Source organism: Rattus norvegicus, chromosome 12, assembly GCF_036323735.1.
Source record: "Rattus norvegicus strain BN/NHsdMcwi chromosome 12, GRCr8, whole genome shotgun sequence".
NCBI lineage: Eukaryota > Metazoa > Chordata > Mammalia > Rodentia > Muridae > Rattus > Rattus norvegicus.
In genome coordinates, this window is record NC_086030.1 from 5996387 (window position 1) to 6018667 (window position 22281).

Here is a 22281-nt window from a genome sequence, read left to right on the forward strand (position 1 = left end):
AACAATTCTAGCGGGACTGAAAGCCGGTTTTGAAAAGCGAGCCAGCCAGACGGGGTGGTACATGCCTGTTATCTCAGCTACTCTGAAGGGTGAGGCGGGAGGACTGTGAATTCGAGGTTTGTCAGGTTAGAGAGACTTTCAGGCCAGTTTGGGCACCTTAGTGAGACCGGTGCCTTTAAGTACCAAGAGGGACAAAGCTCACTGGAGAAAGAAGGTCGGCAGAGGAGAGGAAGAAAAGAAGGGGAGATAGGAAATATTAGGGAAAGGAAGGAAGGGGAAGGGGAAAGGAAAGAGATGGGAAGGGGAATCACATAATGGAGCCCAAGAAGCTGTCAACTGGGAAAAGAGGCCCACTGAGGAAACGTTTAGATTAGGTTGGGCTATGAACATACCTCTGGGGGGTTTGTCTTGATTGTTAATTGATGTGGGAAGACCCAGTTCTGTGGATAACACCACACCCTGGGCAGGGGGTTCCTAACTTTGTGAGAGTGTCGAGAGCAAGCGAGCACCGTTCCACACACTTATCTCCCTCAGCTCTTGACAGAGGGCGTGATGTGACTAGCTGCTTGAGTTCCTACTTTGACTTGCCCATCAGTGATCCAACTAAATCCTTCCTCCCCTAAATTGGTTTCACTATGACAACAGGGAAAAGAAAGGACGGAAACTGTTCAGACACTGAACGTACATCACTTAGCACAATATGTGTCCCCCGTCTCTGACGCCTCGGTATTTGCTGTGATCATTCCTACCTGGGGCGACTTGCAGAGACCCAATGGTCATTCAAGGCTTAAAGACCCCTGGGGAGCCTTGGCAGGTTCAACTGTATGGGCTAAACACAGGGGGCGAGTTTCCAGCTCATTCCAAGGAAAATGCTCCACTCCAGGAGCAGTGGAGCCAAGTGGCATGGATTGAGACCTCTGAAATGGTGAACCACGGTTCAGTCTCTCCCCACTGAAGTAGAACTTCTTGGGTATTCCCTAGCGGTGAGAGCTAGTACAAAGGGTCTCGTCAGTGCACCTGGGAACGCCTATTCAAGCTCCAACCACACGGGGCCACTGTGCTGTTACAACACAGCCTTTGGGGTTGGGGATTTAGCTCAGTGGTAGAGCGCTTGCCTAGCAAGCACAAGGCCCTGGGTTCGGTCCCCAGCTCCGAAAAGAAAAAAAACAAAACAAAACAAAACAAAACAAGAGAGCCTTTAAGGGAAGGTTGTGCACCTCTGCCCTGGGCTTAATTTATGTTCCAATTGCTGTGATGACCAAATGCCCCAATAAAAGACACAGGGGAGAAAGAGGCCATCACACTTCCAGGCCGCAGTCAGTCCATCGGAGTGGGGAAGTCAGGGCAGTAGGGACTTAGCGCAGGTGGTCACATGGCGTGCAGTCAAGAGTAGATAGCCAAGGAGCGCACGCATGCTCGCTTTCCCCACTCTACAGAGCTCAGGACCCTCTGCATAGGAAATGGTGCCACCTGCAGTGCACCCTCAATGACAGTTCTAGACCGTGTCAAGTTCACAATCAAAACTAACCATCGCCGATAAGTTCCCCAGTGCTCAAGCAGCTACAGACTGCTCTCATTAGGAGGGGCCTGATGAGGCCGTGTTCAGAGTATTTTGAACACGAAAAGATAAAAGACAAATCCAAGCCAGTGTGCGGAGACACCGATACAAACACAAATACGTTTATGAAGATTTGACAGCAATGAGGGACGGCTTAGTCGGTAAAGTGCTCACCTCTCAAGCCCGAGGACCTGAGTTAGAACCTCAGAATCTACATAAAGAAACGTATACATCTGGGGCTGGAGGGAATGGCACAGTGGTTGAGAGCACTGGCTGCTCTTCCAGAGGGCCCAGGTTCAATTCCCAGCACCTGCATAGCAACCCCCAACTGTCTGTAACTCCAGGTCTAGTGGATCCAACACCGTCACACAGACATCCATGCAGGAAAAACACCAATGCAAGTAAAATAAAAATAAATAAGCAATTTAAAAAAATGCACACATGGAAAATCCCAGGGCTGGGTGACAGAAGCAGGAGGGTCCTAGGGACTCAGTGGCTGGCCAGCCGGCCTAGCTGAGTCAGTGAGCCATACCACACCAGAGAGTCACGTCCCAGTGCAGATGAGCAGTACTTCTAAGGATGACGCCCTCCACACATGTGTGTACACACAGGCACACATCCGTGCATTCAGAAAAGATTTAAGGGGCTGAAGAGTTGTCTCAGGGGCTAACAGCATCTGCTTCTCTTGAAGCTGACTGAGCTATAGCTCCTGGCACCCATGGATTGGCTCACGACCACCTGTAATTCCAGGCCCAGAAGATAACCGCCCCCTCTTCTAGTGTCCTTGGGCACCACGTGTACATGTTATGAACATACGTGTAGGCAAACACTCCTAATACCTAAGGGGAAAATGAATCTTTAAAATGGATTTGACATGCATATGTATGCATGTAGACTGCATGACACATGAACAAGCATACATACATGTAAGCAGAAGCACACATGAAAATGAAAGTGGGCATGCAGGTTGCGACATGGAAATACAGTCCTGGGTATAAAAGCATGCTGTAGAAGCCCTGCAAACTGAAACCACGCATATGCACCTAAAATACACAGACACGGAACGTATGTAATGGGCAGACCCTCACATGCTCCAGATCTCTTCTATACTTACAGTCTCTCTGGACAGTTATCAGGGGGATCCAGATAGCCTCCATCCATGACAAATTTCAACACCTGTTCATTAGACAGGCCTTGGTAAGGTTGCTCAGCCAGGCTGGTGATTTCCCAAAGGACCACCCCAAAGGACCTGTCGATGACAATTGAGAGCGGTAAACCAAGAAGCCGACGAAACGTGCAGCAGTCTCTGTCTCGAACACATCCACGCACGCCCCTTATGGCTTACTAGGACTCTGTGGACCGATTACTAGAACAGGTGATGGACCGAGGCGATATCTCAGCTGGCAAAGTCCTTTCTGTCAGAGCACGGGTACCTGAGTTCAAGGCCCCAAACCCTTGTAAAAGAGCCAGATGTGCGGCCAGCGAGATGTCTCAGTGGGGAGCACTGGCTGCCAAGCCCAGTGGCCTGAGTTAGACCCTCAGGATCCATACGGTGGTGAGGGGAGAGGATGGACTCCCACAAGTTGTCCTTTGACCTCTATGTATGTGCTGTGACACTGTCTCCCCTGGAACACACACATGCGCGCACGCACACACACACACACACACACACACACACACACACACACGCATGCATGCACGCACATGCAAAATGATTTCTATTATAATTCATGAATAAATTCTTCTAAGACTATCCTCAGTCAACACATAAAGGTAGGCATCTACGAGAACACAGACAGACATACCTTCATTTCTGTATGGGAAAGGCAGGCTTTCCTGTCAACTCCTGATACCCACATTGAAGCCTGGCACCCACGCCCACCCACGTAGGCATGACTCACCACATGTCGGAAGAAGCAGTGAAGACTCCGTCCTTCAGGGACTCGGGTGACATCCACCTCACGGGCAGCAACCCCTTGCCCCCTTTCCGATAGTAATCTGTCTCGTAGATGTCTCTCGTCATTCCAAAGTCTGACAACAAACAGTTCACAGGCTTTTCAGGTCATCCTCCTAGCATCTTGAGTGCTCCACCCCTCCAAGCACCACTAGAGGTCCTGTAGGTGGCAGGCGAATTCGCCAAGAGGGGATTCTTGAGGTGTGTGGGAGGGTGTGGACGGAGAACAGGGGCTGTCATCCTTCCCACCTACTCCTTTCCCAGTGTCCCAAATAGACCTTTTTCCTTTCCCAGACAATCTGCTGCTCCCTCGACTACACTTGGGGTCTCCTTTTGACCTTGTCTCTTGCTGACACTCCCAGTGGGCAAGCCAGCCTCTCTGCCTCTGCGTCTCTCTCTAACCCATCTCATTTCTCATTTCCCTTTGCAAAGTCTTGGCTCACCTCCATGCCTTCCCTGTACATCCTCCGACCTGGGTCATCCTCCTACACAAGGGCAGCTATGTGAACAGAATCACACTCCTTCCAGTTCTCATTGGTTTTGCTTCTTTCTTTCTTGAGACGAGCTCTCACATTTGCCAGGGTAACTTTGGACTTGCTACATAGCTGAGGATGACGTTGAGTTTTTTATCTTCCTGCCTCTACCTCCCCAAGTGTCCAGATACACGCACCACCACCCTTGGGTTTAGAAGGGGGGGTGGTCGTTGTTAATGTAGAAGGTCTTTAGGATCATAAATATAGAATGATGTCCCATCTTCCTGCATATAGGTTGATGTCTTTGGGTGTATTCCTGTATGACTCCCATTGTTATGTAGAAAAATATTTCCTGGAATCATATATAGGTTCTTCTCTCTAATGTGTGTGTGTGGGGGGGGTTGGGATCTTTATGGGACCTTGCCTGGTTGCAATTCTCACTGAGAGGCAGGCTTACAAAACTCGTACATGCCTGCTTCTTGGCCTTCAGCTTAACCGCACGGCTCACTGTCCTTGGGTCCCTCTATACCTGTCTTACCCACACATTCCAACCAGCATTCTAGACACTTAGCCTCTGCTTCTGTTTGTTGCCTCTTTCTTCTGCATTCTCTGACTCAACCTTTGGTCTTGCCAGAACCTCTACTAAATTTCATAGTAAATTTGAACTGTCATCTGAGCACAGGCTAGCATCAGACAGAAAAGCCTCCACTAAAGAATTACCTATGTTGGACTGACCTTTGGGCATGTTGATGGGGAATGTCTTGATTGCTAATTGATATAGGAGGGCTAGGCTCACTGTGGGCATCACCATTCCCTTGGAAGAGACTGCTGGGCTATACATGAAAAGCTAGCAAAATATGAACCAGAGCAAATCAGGAGGCAGCATTCTTCCATGGTTTCTACTTTAAGTTCTTTCCCTGGCTTCTCTCAGTAATAGACTACAAGGTGAAATAAATCCCTTCCTCCCCGAGTGGTTTTATTTATTTATTTATTTATTTATTTATTTATTTACTCACTTATTTTTGATAGAAACAAAAAGGAAACTAGAATAGAAATCTTAGCTTTCTGGGCTGGGAAAACACCCAGAGTGGGTAAAAGTATTTTTCAGGCAGCAAAAGGACCTGAATTTAGGACCCCAGAATCTACCATGTGACCTATACCCTATAATACATAATACACACACAGTCTCTCAGTCTCTCAGTCTCTCAGTCTCTCAGTCTCTCTCTCTCTCTCTCTCTCACACACACACACACATACACACAGTCTTTCAGTCTCTCTCTCTTTCTCTCACACACACACACTCACACACACAGTCTCTCAGTCTCTCTCACACACACAGTCTCTCAGTCTCTCTCTCTCTCTCACACACACACACAGTCTCACTCACACACACACATACACACATACACACACACAGTCTCTCAGTCTCTCTCTCACACACACACATACACACATACACAGACACACAGTCTCTCAGTCTCTCTCTCTCTCTTTCACACACACACACACACACACACACACACACAGATTTGAAGACACACCTCCGATTTTGACAGTAAAATCATGGGCAACCATGCAGTTCCGAGCTGCCAGGTCCCGGTGCACAAACTTCTTGGCGTTCAAGTATGCCATGCCATCGGCAATTTCTGCTGTCATCTGAATCATTTCTTGCAAGGTAGGGGGAGGACGGCCTGGGTTGTTCTAAAGTCAAAACATGGGTTGCAGTTAGCACTCTGATTCCAACTAAATCATCTCTTACAGGGTGTGTGTCGGGGGCTTGGGGGTGTAGCCAGGGTCATTCTAAAGTCAAACATGGGTTAGCGTTTATCGTATACTTAGATCGGGGGCCTGCTAAGGGGCCTGGAGGCAGCTTACCTCAGCATCGGGCCGCAGAGAACGGAGGTGACTTTTCAGGTCTCCATGAGCCATCAGTTCCATCACTACCAATGTGGGCTGGCCTTTGGACACCACCCCAAGAAGGCGGACCTACAGAACAAGCATGGAGGTGACTTGACAAGGGTCCAGGTTTTATAGTAAGTGACAATGAACTCTCTGTCTGATGCCTATAGCACACAGGCCACCCTGTTTGGATGAAGCATGGCCAGCCCTAGTCTAAGGGAACAAACAGACCCACTCGTATAGAGAACATTCCAAGCAAAGCTCACTGGCCTAGTGTGCCTCAGTATATAAACCATGTTCCTACCTCCAGACCTTTACAGTTCCCGCTCTCCGTAGCCTGTTCCCTCCCTCCCACGCACATGTGCTTCCGTCTCACACCCTTTAAGACTTTGCTCAATGGGGTGGGGATTTAGCTCAGTGGCAGAGCGCTTGCCTAGCAAGTGCAAGGCCCTGGGTTCGGTCTCCAGCTCCGAAAAAAAGAAAAAGAAAAAAAAAAAGGCTTTGCTCAAATATACTACAATCCTCTTCCCCTCACTTTAATTTCTCCCAGCATGCCGTACCGTTTGGGAACTGTCTTCCCTGAAATAGAATGTCTGAGAGGGAGGTCAAGAATCTGCTTCAATGTCAGCAAGAGCAAGGCATTTAGGTGCTGATAGCTAGCAAATTCTAATGAATTGAAGGAATTGAGGGAAGCTTCTTAAGACTGAGAAAGTAAAGAGGCTTACACTGTCCAGGAAGTAAATAATTCATACATCTAAGAAAGTTCTTAAAATTAATAAGATTCACAAGACCACCAACAACAACCTTTCTAGGATTAAATTAGTAGTAAAAGCTTTAGATAGAATAGATTCTACCATCTCGCAAGCTGCCTTTAAGTTGTGCAGAGAGCACGGATATTCCAGATTTCATGAGCCAACACTCGGACGAGGATGGGGTTTTTGGTGATTAGGTACCTATGCACACCATCCACACTCGTGTAGGTGAACCCATACTCTTACAAGGAATTGAAATAACCTCACTGGCTCACCAACAGAGTTTTAATGTAGTCCTTTCTTTGGTCTAAATACCACATCAGAGGTGAATAAATTCTGTTCACCCGTCTGCAGTAGACATCACACAAAAGGTGGCCCTAAATAGCCCTGATAAGGATAAAAGGACATAAGGCTTGACGAGAAATCAAGAGCCCCCGCTGGGAACAGAAAGGCAGGGAAGGTTTGCTTGGCTTCATGGAGAAGACTAAGGATGGATATGAAGAGATAGACTTCCATGTAGTTAAGGGTTAACAGGGAAGTCAAGAAAAGGAAAGAAACCAATGGGAAAGTCTGAAATACAGAGAAAGATTCTAGAAAGTGACAGAACAGTGATAGAGTTTGATTCTGGGTAAGCTGGGACAAAATGAGATTGAGAAGGGAGTGATCACCTCCCCACCTCTTCAGGACGGGAGGCTTAGTAGAATGGGGAGTGGGCACCAGTGTACCCCCAGTATCCTGGATGGCCCTAGGCAGAACAAAGGACGAGCATGAAAGGAGGTCTTTGCCCACCCCAGATAGACTCACCACGTGATGACAGGTGAAGCCCTTCATGACTGATGCCTCATTGAGGAACTCGATCCGTTCTCGAAGACTGGCTGACTCATTGACCGTCTTCACCGCAACACGGGTCTCTACCTCACCCTTGATGATATCCTTGGCATTGCCTTCGTACACCATACCGAAGGATCCCTGCCCCAGCTCTCGGAGGAGGGTGATCTTCTCTCGAGGTACCTCCCACTCATCCGGAACGTATACGGAAGATGGAAAGACTACTTTTCACTTAGCTACACCGTATTGTCAGCCAACCTCTTAAGGGCCCCCAGACACCTCCCGCCGCAATTTTTTCTTGAGCTATATACATATATTTCTTCATTGTGTGACTCGAGACATTGGTCTACAACCCAAAACAGGACAAACTTCTGCCACCACCAAAAAGAGGCTAGAGCATGAGCTACGACTGGGTCAGGATCCTACTTAGGAAGCACTAAAATGATGCTCTATCCTCTGTCTGATTCCAGATCCCTGCTACTGAATGAAATCTACTCCTGAGATGGTTAATACTGTGAATGTCATAGAATCTAGAACCGCCTAGGAGACAAGCCTTAGGGAATGTTTATGAAGGAAGTTTTTAGAATAAGTTAATTGAAGTTGAAAGACCTACCCTAAATGTGGGCAGCATCATCCCATAGGCTGGAATTCTGGACTAAAGAAAAAGAAAAAACTGTGCTGGGCACCAGCATTCGCTGTCCTCTGACAATGTGACCAGCTGCCACGACTTGTCCGTCATGAAGAACTGTACAAGCCAACTGTGAGCCAAAGTGAATGAAACCTTTTTCCCTTAAGTTGCTTTGTCATGTATTCTGTCACAGTGATTACCAAAAATAACTTAGACACTTCCCATTGGAGTTGTTTGACCAAGTACCAATAGAACGGTAGAGGAAAGGATGTAGGTTAAACAGAATGGGAAAAAAATGTCTACAATGCCTAGAAAGTGGTAGGGTCTCTGTCCCTATCCTCTGGACTCCTGTGATTCTCTTTGGTCCATAGAACTCAGCAAGAAGATGTTTTGCAGTCCACCTTAACTGTTAGGAACCCCCAGAGGATGCTAAGGAAGGGCACCAGGAGAGAAACCACATATAAGGAGAGATTTAACCTGTAGCTGTGGCTACTCCTGGGAACCACTCAGCCTGGCAATCAACGCACAAGTAAGTGGGGTTATCTATGCAAGGCAACAGCCTACAGGTCAAACACATTCGTGCCTTGAAAGTCAAACTGTGCTCATGCTACATGAGGTACTTTAAAGAAGAGAATACCACATAACAAAGTTCTTGAAAAATAGGCATGCCTTCTCTCTAGAGGCCACTCACTGCCCTTTCATGCGATTAGGAGTGGTTTGGATATCAACCCTAAGCTCCTACCAAAGTGTCAGTTAATATCCAACTACCGCCAGCAGCGAATGTCTCTGTAGCACTCACCCAGCCCCTAACAGCCCATTCTAGCTTCACTCCATTGTCTGTGTGTATCTGTGGATGTACATTTGTGTCTGTGCACGCATTTATGTGCAGGTACACATGAGTGCTCGTGCCATGAAGGCCAGAGGCTGACACCAGGTGACTTCCTTGATGACTCTCTACCTTCTTCTCTGAGACATGAACCCTCATTGAACCTGGAGCTCACGGATTAAGCCAGGCTGACGTGTCATTGAGCCCCACATCTCTGATCCCTCGGTGCTGGAATGACAGGTACTATCACGGCACCCATCATTTTACATGGGTCAAACCCAGTCCTCAAGTGTGGGCAGTGAACGTTTCATGTACTGAGTCATTCCCTCAACATTATTATCTCTAATTCTCTTCTCTCAGTATCAAGCCATGGCTTCTAATTCCTATCTTCTCAACATGAATGACAAGTTTGGTGGTGGGTTTCTGGCCCTGACCTTTCACACACTCCTATGGTTATGGCTCGAGGATTTTAGTCTCACATTCCAGCCTGCAGGTCCCAACTTAAAACAGGTGTAGACAACAGACCTAACATACCACAGTAGCAGTGCCTCTGTGGCAAGGGCAGATGGACGAGCTCATCGCTCAAGGGGGCTTCTGGTCCTCTCTGGGATAGGTCTCCTCCTCCCTGTGATGCTAGCCTATCCTCAGATCTGACTTAACAGTGATGGTTAAGGAAACCAAGGGCTGGGTTCTAGAGTCCCACAGAGAAGGAGGTGGTGCTCACCATCACTGGCACTGAGGTACTCTGGGTTTGAAGAAGCGTACAGTGGTCCCATTGGCCCATCTGGCTGCCTAGAGAAGGAAAAGAGAAATACAGCATCTCGAATATCCCAAGGCATTCTGGACACTAGAAAGAGGCAAATGCTAAAAATCAGGAGTGGATTGTTCTATATTTTGTCCAAATTAGAGAAAGAGAAGGGAAAAAAATGTCAATTAGTGTCCTGGCTAGCCTTCATTGTTAACCCCACACAACCTAGTGTCATTTAAGAGGAGAAGCCTCAAATGAAGAATTGCCTAGATCAGACTAGTCTGTGGACATATCTATGAGAGTATGGATCTGTTAAATAGTAATACAGAAGGCCCAGGCCACTGTGGGTGGCCGCATCCTTTGGCAGGTAGTCTGGGGCTGTATAGGAAAGCAAGCTGAGCACGAAGCAGACAGTGAGACAGCAATCGAGCCTCCCTCCACGGTTTCTGCTTCACGTTCCTACCTAATTTCCTGTCCTGATTGAGACCTGTAACTAAAACAAACCCTTTCTTCTCCCAAGCTCCTTTGGTGAAAACGTTTTATCATAGCTACAGAAAAGACCCTAGAACAATAAAGCAGACGGAATTTAAAAGAATGTCAGTTCTGCAACAACGACATAGTAAATGACACAGAAAAACTTGTTCTGCCATGACTTAAAATTCACCTGATTAGCCAGAGGCTTCGCTTATAGTTTTCAAATATGAATGCCTTTCTTAATTTTTGTCTTACTCTTTAATGAAAGGAAGAAAAGCAACAACAGTCAAGCCAGGAATGCTAATGCATACCTGTGGGTGGGGTGGTACCCTCCTGTGATCCTAGTATTTGGGAAGCTGAGCCAAGGATGATCACGGTTCGAGGACAACCTTGGCTATTTGGCCAAAGAGCAAACAGAGCAAAGACAGAACTGGAAGCTACCATGTTTAGCAAAATAATCCAGACATAGAAAGACAAACATAGCTACAAATGATGTGACAGGAGATCGGGGACTAGGACGGAAAAGAAGAGGCTCAAAGGAGGGGAGATGATAGGACAAGAGAGCATAACGGGTAAAGACAAAGTGGTGGGTTTCTTTCCCATCTATATAAATTGTGTGTGTGTGTGTGTGTGTGTGTGTGTGTGTGTGTGTGTGTGTGTGGTATGAAAACAGAAAGAGAGATAACTTCTAGGAAGGGTATGGGAGAGGAGCAAAGAAGCGTATCTATCAGGAAGAACAGTGATATATAGGTATGGAAACACCACAATGAGACCCATTATTACGTAAGCTAGCTAAATCAGTAAAACAAGGAAAATCAACCACGTTAATGCTTCGGACTGTGAAATGCACACACACACACACACACACACACACACACACACACATACACACACACCCCACCCCCACCACATATCTGAACACTCGGCTGCCTCTGGTGGTGCTGCTTTGGAAGGCTATGCCCAGGGGTGGAGCCTGGATGAAGAAGGGGTGGAGCCTGGATGAAGAAGGGGTGGAGCCATGAAGAAGTATGTCACCGAGGACCAGCTTTGAGGATTTTGCACCCAAGGTCCAATTTCTATTCTTTCTCTACTTCGTGTGTTTGGGTGAATTGTGAAGGACCATACTCGGTCTCCTGTAGCCAGGTCTTCCCTTTCACGGGAGAACTGTAAGCTGAAGTCAGCCTTTCCTCACAGAATTGCTTATTGTCAGGGTACTCTACCCCAGCATGGGGAAAGTACGCAATTCATGTTTTCATTGAATTATACGTGAGCATCAGGTGCAGCTCTGAGGCTGCAGGTACTAAGAGCTGGGAAAAAGAATTCCATGGAAGCAGGTAGGGAGAATCAATGAATCAAAGAGAATTGGTAATACAGAGTATATTATATCGTAAAACAAACTTACCTTAACTGAAACAAAGCATATCCTATGTGAATAGAACTTAGCTCTGTCTAACTCAATATTTATGTATTCTTTCCGCCCAAGCGAGTCAGTTGTTAGCCATTTGCCAGCATACCCCCTTGCTTACCTCTTCCTCAAGAATAGATAAATACTTCCGATCACGACACTGAAGAGGAAGACGAAGATGAGGGGCCCGATGATAATTTTGGCAATATTTGATGGGACATCTACTGCAACGGAATAAGAAGGTACAGGATTAGCATCGCAACGAATCGATGGTTTAAGAAATAAAAACTACACCACTAAACGCAAGCTGTCGTGGGTCACACCTGTTATTGCACCACCTGGTGTAGGGGTGGGAACTGAGGCAAGAGGGCCACGAGTTCAAGGCCACCCTGGGCTATAAAGCAAAATCCTAGGATATTTCCAAGCAAGACAGGGGCATTGCATCCATGAACTCACAGGATGTGGGAGCCATTGGTAATTGATGCCTGCTAGGAGAGGAAGTCTTCAGGGACATGGCCAGGGAGAAGCTCCTCACATTCCAGGAGACGACCCCACACCTGATACATACATATAATGGCAACTCAAGGGCACATAGCGGACTCAGGTTGGTTGGTTTGTTTGCTTCTTTGCTTGTTTGTTTAGAAATCATGTGTGTTTGAAAGGAAAGAGTGGTGAGAGATGGCTAAGTCAATAGAATGCTTGTATTGTAAACATGGGGACTTGTGTTAGAGACCCACATAGAAACCGTGTGAAAAACCTGGGCATGTTGTTACATAGTAGCATTCTAAGTACTGGTGAGGCAGAGACAGGCTGATCCCTGGGGCTTTCTGCACTCTTCTGACTGAGCCGTCTTCTGACTGAGCCGTCTCCCAGCCCATATGTCAAGCCTTGGCTATTGCTTCATCAGGGCATCTGTCAGCCGTTCTGTCCTGACAAACCCGACTTCCACTTTCCCTGTGAATCGACAACAAGCTGTTTCCTTGCTTCTGCCAGCCGCCAGCCCCCAGGATATATTTGTCCGTGCTGATGGTTGAATGTGAGTGGAGAGATGACAGTGGTCTAGTTACATGCCTTTGTGTGTCCCTGCTTCCTCTCTTGTTCTTTAAGAGAAGGGAGGCTAGAATCAGGACAAAGGGTTCTCTGAAAAAATTATGAAAATTATCATTTTAAATTCTTTTAGAATTTTTAGCATATTGTTTAACAATTTCATACATATGTACAATGTTTCTTAATCATATCCACCCCCATGATTTATGATTTTAAAGTATATATTCCTTTCTATTATTAGTGTGTGTTTGTGCATGCCTGTGTGTGTGTGTGTACACATGTGCACTACTTGCCTATGGAGGCCAAGACGTCTACATCATGTATCTATTATGTTCCATGTTGTCTTTTTTGTTGTTTTTATTTTGTTTTGTTTTTGAGGCAAGTTCTCACTATGTAGCCCCTACTAGCCCAGACCAGGCTAGCCTAGAACTCTGCCTCTCTCTGCCTCCGGAGTGCTGGGTCACTTCTTTATTTCTTTTCTTTTTAAGATTACAATATAATTATATCATTTCCAATTCCCCTTACCCAGCTTCGAACCCTCTCGTATCCCCCTCCTTGCCCTTCGGGCTATTCTTTGAGTCAGCACCTTTCAATGAACACAGATCTCACCAGTTGGCTAGACTGGCTGACCACTGAGCCCCAGGGACTTGCCTAGTTCCACCTTCCCAAATTGACATTACACATTGAGTATGGGCATGCCCACACTTTTAAGTGGATGACGAGGATGTGAATTGTTGGTAGAAAGGGTTGGCAACCCTAGGGCTGGTCATTTTGCAGTTTCTGGTTGATCCAAAGTTAAAGTCCCTATAGCTTCCATTGGCATCACTCCCTAAACTGTTCTACCAGTCCTACAGCACCAAGCACTGACCCAACCACTGCAGGTTGCTTTGGAGACTTACAATAATCAGTCACATAAAAATAGGTGGGTTCTGTCCAGGAGCCATTTCCTGCCAGAGAGGTAGCCCGGACTCGAACACTGTAGTTTCCTGGAGAGAGCCCTCGAAGCCTGCAGCCCCGCTCCAGGGCAAAATGCTTCCGGGAGACACAGAGGTGCAGCTCCTGAAAGAAAAGAGAAGATGGTTAGTTGAGTTTTGCACACCCGGGCACATGCCTCCCAGGTAGGGACATCACAGTTGGGCTCCCGCTCAGAGGAAGTGGAGGGAGCAAAAGGCAGAAGAGTTTAAACCTGTAGGAGGCTTTGAGAAATAATTTGTTCATTTGTTTCCATTTTTATTTGCAGGCAGGGTCGGAGGGATGCTTTTGTTTTCTTCAGACAGGGTTTCATGTAGCTCAAGATGGTCTCCACCTCATGATTTGGAGGCCAGTTCTCTGCCACTCAGCCAGCCCCCCAACTCCTCACCTGGGGATTTGGAGCAAAGACTACCCCTGAGCCATGCCTCAGCCCCTCGCTTACATTCTAGTTAAGCACCCACCACTGAGAGCTTGTCTCAAAAGAAAAAGCAAATGGGGATCTGGGAATGCGTGTGCTGGGGAAAGGAGTATCTGCAACCAGCCAGTCAGGAGCTTGAGGGATTCAGCTTCTGAGTGGCTATCACGCTGGAGCCGGTTTCGTGGTGATGGAACTTCCCCTGAGTAACCCATACTTCTGTAAGCAACCCCAACCAACTCACTGGTTCACTAAGCTAAACCTGGGTGGGGTCATTTCTTTAATCTGTCCTTGGTGCTCTATCTGGGGTAAAGAGACATTCGTTTGTGTCCCACTTGAACACAGAACCATTTGACTCTAAAACTTCTCCCCTTGCCCACCCCACCACAGTAGGATATTTTGTTGAGGGATCCAGAACAGTCAGAAACAAGGGGTGCCCCACCCCTGTTGCTCCCAGCTTCATAGAAAGAGCTGGAAAGCAATAATGGAACGGTGGTTCAGGTGGTAGAAAGCTTGCCTAGTATGCATGATGCCCTGCGTCCCGTCTCAGCCCCACATAAACCAGGTTAATGTACATGCGTGCCACCCAGCATGGGAAGATGGAGTCAGGAAGTGTGGAAGCTCAAGGCTGTTCTCACTTACATTGGCTACATGAGAAGTTGGAGGCCAGCATTGTCTCAAAAAGAAGAAGGAGGAGAAAAAGAAGAAGAGTTGGTATCCCTCCAAAGATCTATTAGGATAGGACATAAATAAAATGGGGGCGTACACCTCTGCTAAGCATGCAGCCAAAGATAAGCCCAGAGCTCATTAGGAGGAAAGCCATTTCCTGGGGAATAACTTGGTCAAGCCTGCAATGGCCACGCCCAAAATTCCAAAACAGTTCCATAACTCATCTCTCAGGCAGAGAACTGGGCTGGCAATGTTTTAAGAGGTGGAGAGTATGGAAGAGAAAGAAAATGTAAGAACCCATGTGCTCATCATGTGACGTTAATAAGGAGAAACCAATGAGCTGAGCAGGTAGCAGGAGGTGGGTGGGTGACTCAGTTCCGGGGGTCTTCCGGGTTGATTGAGTCATCAAGCAGAAAAGGACAGATGAGCAGCTTCAGAAGCCCAGGATAGTTGCTGGGGGCTCTAGGGGACCCTGGTCTCTGACGCTAGATAATTACCACAGATACATCCAGGGGTAGAACAAGAAAGGGATGCAATAGAAAATTCTGGACCATAACTGTTCTCCATGGGCATACAATATACAGACATGCACACAGACATACAATACGTAGAAACACAGATATACACTATATGCACAAATATACACACAGAGTAGTCATGGACACATCACACACAAGAGACAGATATACCACACAAAGAGCACACATCATCACATCATATACATATTTACACAAAACGGGGGGGGGGGAGGAGAGAGAGAGACAGAGACAGAGACAGGGAGAGACACAGACAGGGAGAGGGAGACAGAGAGGGAGGGAGAGAGAAAGACAGAGACAGAGAGAGACACAGAGACAGGGAGAGAGAGGAGAAGGAGGGAGAGGGAGAGAGAGGGAGAAGGAGGGAGAGGGAGAGAGAGGGAGAGGAAGGGAGAGGGAGAAAGAGACACACAGAGAGAGACACAGAGAGACAGAGACAGGGAGAGACAGAGACAGGGAGAGGGAGACAGAGGGAGAGGGAGAGACAGAGAGACTTGATCTAAAGTAAAAAAGCTCAAGTTGGAGAGATGGCTCAGCAGTTTATAGCACTTGCTGTTCTTGTAGAAGGCCCAGGTTTGGTTTCATTGTCCATAGTGAAAGGCTTGCAATCATCTGTAAATCTAGATCCAGGAGATCCAGGTACCTGCACATATTCCCACCATACACATGAGGTATACACAAGTAAAAATAAGTCTTAGGGAAGGAAGGAAGGAAGGAAGGAAAGAAGGAAGGAAGGAAGGAAGGAAGGAAGGAAGGAAGGAAGGAAGGGAGGGAGGGAGGGAGGGAGGGAGGAAGGGAAGGGAAGAAAGGAAGGAAGGGAGGGAGGGAGGGAGGGAGAGAGGGAGGAAGGGAAGGGAAGAAGGAAAGAAGGAAGGAAGGAAGGAAGGGAGGGAGGAAGGAAGGGAGGGAGGAAGGAAAGAAGGAAGGGAGGAAGGAAGGAAGGGAGGGAGGAAAACCAGATTGTACATTTGTCCTGTAGGCCATGGAGTGCTGACTCCTTGTTCTGAGTCACTGTTAAAGGGCAACCTTTGGTTGCCAAAGGGAAGAAAGAGTCCTAAGAGGAAACCTCTCTACATCTGAAGATTTATTATACTTTACTAGAACCTGGAAAGTTTTGTGAAGTCAGGTTTGCTATATCAAGGGCAAATTCTGGCACACAGGTAAGCACAGTCCGTCATGTGTTATGATAAAGTTTTATTGGTTCAGGGTTACATTTCCTTAGGGCTCATGTTGCCGTCAGCTTACTTAGTCAGCTGCACAAACATGAGTACCTGTTTCAGACCTGGAGTGTCCTTGTGAAAGGTGAGTATTCAGCTCTCAGGGCCTCTCTGGCAGCACAGAAGCAGCTGTCAGCTCACCATGTTCCCTTTGGTAGCTTAGCTGCGACTTCAGGTTTCCAACTAGATCCTTACCATCTCTGCACCCTCCCATCAACCCCCACAGTTGTTGGTGTAGCAGGAGGCACAAAAGAAAGATTTAAGTGATGCACTCAGAGTGGGATGAATTTCTAAAGTAGAATGAGCCTTGTCCTATGAGAAAGGACAAAAATCCGAGCAGCCCACCACCCAGCTTGTAGGACACAGCTGAACATCTTGCCCAAATATGATGGAGGACCACATAGGAAACACAGTAAGTGAGTAAAGCACTTGAAGCAGAGCCCGATGACCGGAGTTCAATCTATAGAACCCCACACAGTAGAAGGAACAAGCTGACTCCCCAAAATTGTCCTCTGACTTCCTCAGGCAGGCTATGGCATGGCCACATACTTCCTCTACACACAATAAATAATTTAATTTTAAAAGAATTTAAGTGATAAAAGAAATAAAAGTTTCTAAATTGGCATTTCTATCCATCTCCCTGGGAAGACTGCATCAAAAACATGAACTCTAATAGCATAGCATCTGATGTGGGAAGCTTTGGATAACTTGAGAAACTTGGAAAGTTCCTGCCCAGTATTGTGTAGCAACTTTCAACAAATTAGAACATTCCAATCTGGGTAGAAGTTTCTTAAGATTCAGAAAGTTCTAAAGAGATGCTCTGTAAGGCTCAGGAAGTCAACCACTCACAAGTCTCAGGAAGTCCCTGAAACTTCTAGGATTCTCAAGGCCTCATCTTTCCTAAGATTAAACAGGCAGATGGACTACTGAGGAGAGGAGACTCTAACTGGAAAAGCTTCCTGCAAAGTCCTTCAGAGAGCTCCAGGGTTCCAGCTTTCATGATTTATCATCCATGATGAGAGATGGGTTTTTGGTGATGTACCTGCCATTGAGTTATCTCTCTGCCTAGAAGTAAGCCCACACCCATATTACTATAAGTAACCACCAATAAAAAGGCATTGGCTCAACACATTGGACTTTGGTAGTATTCTTAGTTTGGTCTGTCATTTGGTCCCTGCTTGGAGTGAGTAGACATTTGTTCACATCTCCCCCAGAATCGCACCATACATCAAAAGACCTGGAATCCTTACCTCATCACCATATCGCCGATAGCTCACTTCATATAGCACAATCAGACCATTAGGTTCCTTTGGCTCTTGCCACATTAAGTGTACAACATTGTTCTCAAAGATTTCATGGGTCACAGGGCCAACGATGTCATCTGCCTTAGCTATAAGAAGCAATTAAAGGGTCAGATATAACTCTTGAATCAAATTCTACTGCTGCCACCCACAGCTAAAAGATCTGGTTAAAGCTGGCTATGTAATTTTCCCATGTCTTATGTTCTTCAGCAGAAAATATAGAACTCATGGAGTAAGAAAATATCTCAGTCAATAAAACCTAAGTTTAATCCTTAGAACCCACATAAAAGCGCTGGAACACAGTGTTCTAGTAGTCTCAATGTTGAAAGGATGGAGACAAGCAGATTGCTGAAACTCATTGCCCAGCTAGTTAGACCTAATCAAGTACTAGGTCCATGAGAGATCCTACCTCAAACAAACAAACAAACAAACAAGAAAAACCAAAAGAAAACCCCAAAGATAAATGGTACCTCAAAAAAGGTGCCCAAGGCTAATTTTTGGCTTCAACATACACAGGTACACACATGAACACACACAGAGAAAATATTAGGATATGGTGTGAAGTGGTTCATGTTAATTGCCAACCTGACAGGATCTAGAATCAAGTGAGATGGGAACCTGAACTTGTCTGTGGGGGATAATGTTAATTATGTTCACTGAGTTGGGAATGTCCACTTTGGGTGGCACCATTCCCTACCAAATCTCCTGTTTAAATGGAGCTGAATGCATTTGCTGTTCTCTTCTTACTGTGAATGTGATAGAACCACGTGCTTCAAGCTCCTTCTATACTGACTTCCCAGCCACAGTGAACTAAAATAAACCCTTCCTCCTTTAGGTTGATTTGTCAGAGGATTTTTATCACAACAATAAGTAAAGAAACTAAGACATTAGGAGACACTTGAGTAGACATGAAAACTCCTTAAACCTAGGAGTTCAATTGCAAACATCAGTAACAAAGCAAGATACCCATGTTAAAACAAAAGCAGTAAATGAGGACACTTTTAAGAACACATCTACGCTGTGTAGCAGGGAGACAGCTAGTCTGTGGCCAGTTGGGTCTCCAACCTTTTAAAGTGTTTCCCAGAGGAAGGCAAGCCCACCTTCAGGCATGGTCCGGGCACTGACGTAGGCAGCCACGCTGCACCTCTCTTCTGGGGAGTCCTGATTGCATGCCTGCAGCTCAATGCGGTACCCAGTGAAGTGTCTCAGGCCAGAGATGACAAGTGACTCCTTGTTTACTACTTTCTCAAATGGTCTGTGCTCTTCGTGGCTTGTGGGCGCGATGGTGGAGGAGATGTTGGGAAAATCTGGAAGTGTGGGTGTAGTGGCTGTCACATTGCCCACCTCTTCAAGGGATCTTCGCTTTCGGGATGGCCTGTAAGAAGAAACCATGGGTGGGGGTCATAACGTCACCTTCTTAGAATAAAATGAGACTGGAGAAAGCGACACTTAATTAATAAAAAAGAAAGAGACAGGGTAGAAGGAAAGTACAGGGAACACAAATTAATTTCCACACAGATGCCCTTCTCAGAGACATTGACAGTGATGGCACACCCATCCTGTGGGTGTTCTTGGCTACAAGTCTACCTCAAAGCCCCTCACTATGCATAATTGAAAGTTTTCCAATTTTCTAAAGAAAGGGCAATTAGGGGCAGGGTTAATAAGATTTGGAAAGTACGCAAGAGTATATAGCTGTTTCGGGGTGGGGTGAATCAATCTGTGTGGGGATAGTGTGTGCATGTGTGCACGCATGTGTGCACGCATGTGTACACATGTGGTTATATTGATATGTGTGTAGCTCCACGAGGAGGCCAAAGGACAACCTGGATTGTTGTTCCTCAAGTGCTGCCCATCTTTCAAACTTTTTCCTTAAAGCAGTGCCTCTGACTGGCCTACGACTCACTGAACAGGCTGAGTGAGTGGTCACTTAGACCCAGAAAACCACCTAGCTTCCCTTCCCCAGCACCAGGATTACAAACACGAGTCACCATGTTGGGCCTTTTTGCTCTGTCTTACTTTCAAGTGTTTGTATGTATGTGTGAATATATGCACGTGAGTGCAAATGCCACCAGAGTCCAGAAGTCATTAGATTCCCTGGAACCGGAGTTATAGGTAGATGTGAGCCACTTGTTGTGTGTGCTGGGAGTTGAATTCAGGTCCTCTACAACTGCAGGAAGCATTTTTAATCACTGAGCAACCTCTCCAGCCTCCGAGGGGAGAATTCCACTAACTGAGTCATTATCCGAGGCCCCACACTGTCATTCAAACGTGCACTGTGCATAGAGGCCACTGTGGGACTTGAGACACACAGCACCTATCCTTGGTAATAAAATCTTACCACTGTGGTTATAGCAAGAAAAAGAAATACCTATCCAGTTGGCAGATGGTTCCTGCCCCTTAAAAGATACATTAAAAAAATAAATAAATAAATGCTGAGAGAGGACGCTGAACTGAAGAGAGAAAGTACGTGGGAAGATGTAAAGTCTTCATAACTCCCATGACTCTCTGCACTGCTCCCTGCACAATTACGTTTGTTTATAAAATGTGGGACTGTGATGAAGTTCCAGCTAGTGCAGGCTGCACTTGCCTCGTGGGAAACAGTCGCTGACTTAAAGAATGCATTTAGAGAGCGTCCCGAACACCCAGAGGACCTGAGTAGCTTTCCAGCACCCATATCGCAACAACAGGATCCCACACCCACCCTCTCCTGGCTTCTGTGAGCACTTACGCACACGGCACGTGCTCGCCCGGATGTACAGAGACAGAAAATAATCTCTTGTTAAAAGTCTTAAGAGGAACGACAGTTCTGGTTTGGTTTGGATTTTCTTCACTTAACATTAGGGTTTTCTCCTCTCAACTACAAATGGCGCGTGTGCTCCTTTAAAATAAAAACTTATTTTCTGAGAATTTCATATATGAGTATTGTAATTTACGTAATTTCCACCAACTCCTTCCATGTCACGTACTCCTTCTCAATACGTTTTCTCCTTTAATTATTATTGATACAAACATATTATACATATGTATTTATATGGACATACATACATACACACATGCATAACTGTCAATCATTTTGACACATGAATAGATTATATAAGTGTGTATTATTTGTACACACACACACATTTATAACCTATGGGGTCCACTTATTGTTGCTCGTATGTACATGTGTCTAGGGCCGACACCCCAAGACTGCATAACCAATCGGGGGCTCATATCAATTAATGGGTGACCTATCTTTCAGTTAACCATTTTCAATAAAGTGTTTTAACTACATCTAACAGGTTAAGATTTACTTTAAAGATACTCTGTAACTGCGCACTGACTGCAGTACAATGTGAATATCACTGTTTAAAGATTTATTTTACTTTAACTGCAGGGCATGCCTATGTGTGTAGTGCCCACAGAGCCCAGAAGAGGGCAGGGGTTCTCTCAAAAGGAGAAGAGATGGCTCAGTGGTTAGAAGCACTGGCCGCTCTTACAGATGGTTTAGTTCCCAGCGTCCACGTGGCATCGCAGCTCTCCCTAACTCCAGTCCCAGAGAATTCAGTGCTCTCTTCCAGCATCTGCTGGCACCAGACATGTACACAGTACATAGATATACATATGAGTGAAGAATCCAAACACATTAAAATAAAAATAAGTAAATCCTTAAACACGATATGAAATGTAAAGGCTACTGCCAGTGAATGACTCCTGAGGAAGAGTATCAACGAAACCCTCTGAACTCCATTCATAAACATGACTTCATTATCCAACAATCTCATATTAAACCAGTGGCGTTAAGCAGAGAACGCCTCCCCCACTTCCTTGGAAGGCTGTGATTCCTGCTGTGGGGTGGGCAGAGTTTTGCATCCCACCATGCGCAGGACGCTCCTCACCCCACTGAGTAATTGAGCCCCAAACATCAATTGGGGTTAGATGAGAAACCCAACTTAGAATGAAGGCCACAAAACTCTAGACCTTCAGTGACAACAGATTTTATTTCAATTGGCCACTAGAGGTCAGATTAGGCCTGAAAATAGGTAGCACTATAGACAGCTATAGAGATTAGATGGATGGACGGACGGACGGACGGACGGATGGACGGACGGACAGACAGACAGACAGATAGATAATAGGAAGATAGATAGATAGATAGATAGATAGATAGATAGATAGATAGATAGATAGATAGATAGATGATAGGTGGATAGGTAGATGATAGGTAGATAGGTAGATGATAGGTAGATGATAGATGATAGGTAGACAGGTAGATGATAGGTAGATGACAGATAGATAGATAGATAGATAGATAGATAGATAGATAGATAGATAGTGACAGATGATAGGCACTGTGGATAGATTATGGATTAGATAGATGATAGATTAGATTAATAGATACATAGATAAATTCTAGATTAGATTAATGATAGACAGACAGATATACTAGTAATTCTTGCCTGGTATTGTGAACATAGTCAACCCCTCAGCTGGGAAAGCCATAGATCGCAGGTGTTGCTGCTTTTCTGAATAGTCATGCTGTCAAACAGCCTTCTACCTGTTTGTGTTTAGATCCCCAGATCTGTGCTGCTCTCGG

General features: G+C 46.0%; 1 protein-coding gene across 4 annotated transcripts in view; it reads right to left on the minus strand.

Moving 5' to 3' along the window:
• The window catches only part of Insr (insulin receptor), a 138141-nt gene that overhangs the window by 5252 nt on the left and 110608 nt on the right, over positions 1-22281 (minus strand). For 2 of the 4 annotated variants that reach the window (XM_063271068.1, XM_039089096.2), the window contains 10 exons: positions 18803-19077; positions 17652-17791; positions 13492-13651; positions 11667-11766; positions 9643-9710; positions 7441-7685; positions 5861-5971; positions 5527-5686; positions 3460-3589; positions 2673-2807 (listed from right to left, as the gene is read on the minus strand). In XM_063271068.1, the coding sequence (XP_063127138.1) occupies positions 2673-2807; positions 3460-3589; positions 5527-5686; positions 5861-5971; positions 7441-7685; positions 9643-9710; positions 11667-11766; positions 13492-13651; positions 17652-17791; positions 18803-19077 (1524 nt within the window). Of the gene's footprint in view, positions 1-2672; positions 2808-3459; positions 3590-5526; positions 5687-5860; positions 5972-7440; positions 7686-9642; positions 9711-11666; positions 11770-13491; positions 13652-17651; positions 17792-18802; positions 19078-22281 lie in introns of all 4 variants that reach the window. The other 2 variants (XM_039089097.2, NM_017071.2) reach the window with 1 other exon arrangement.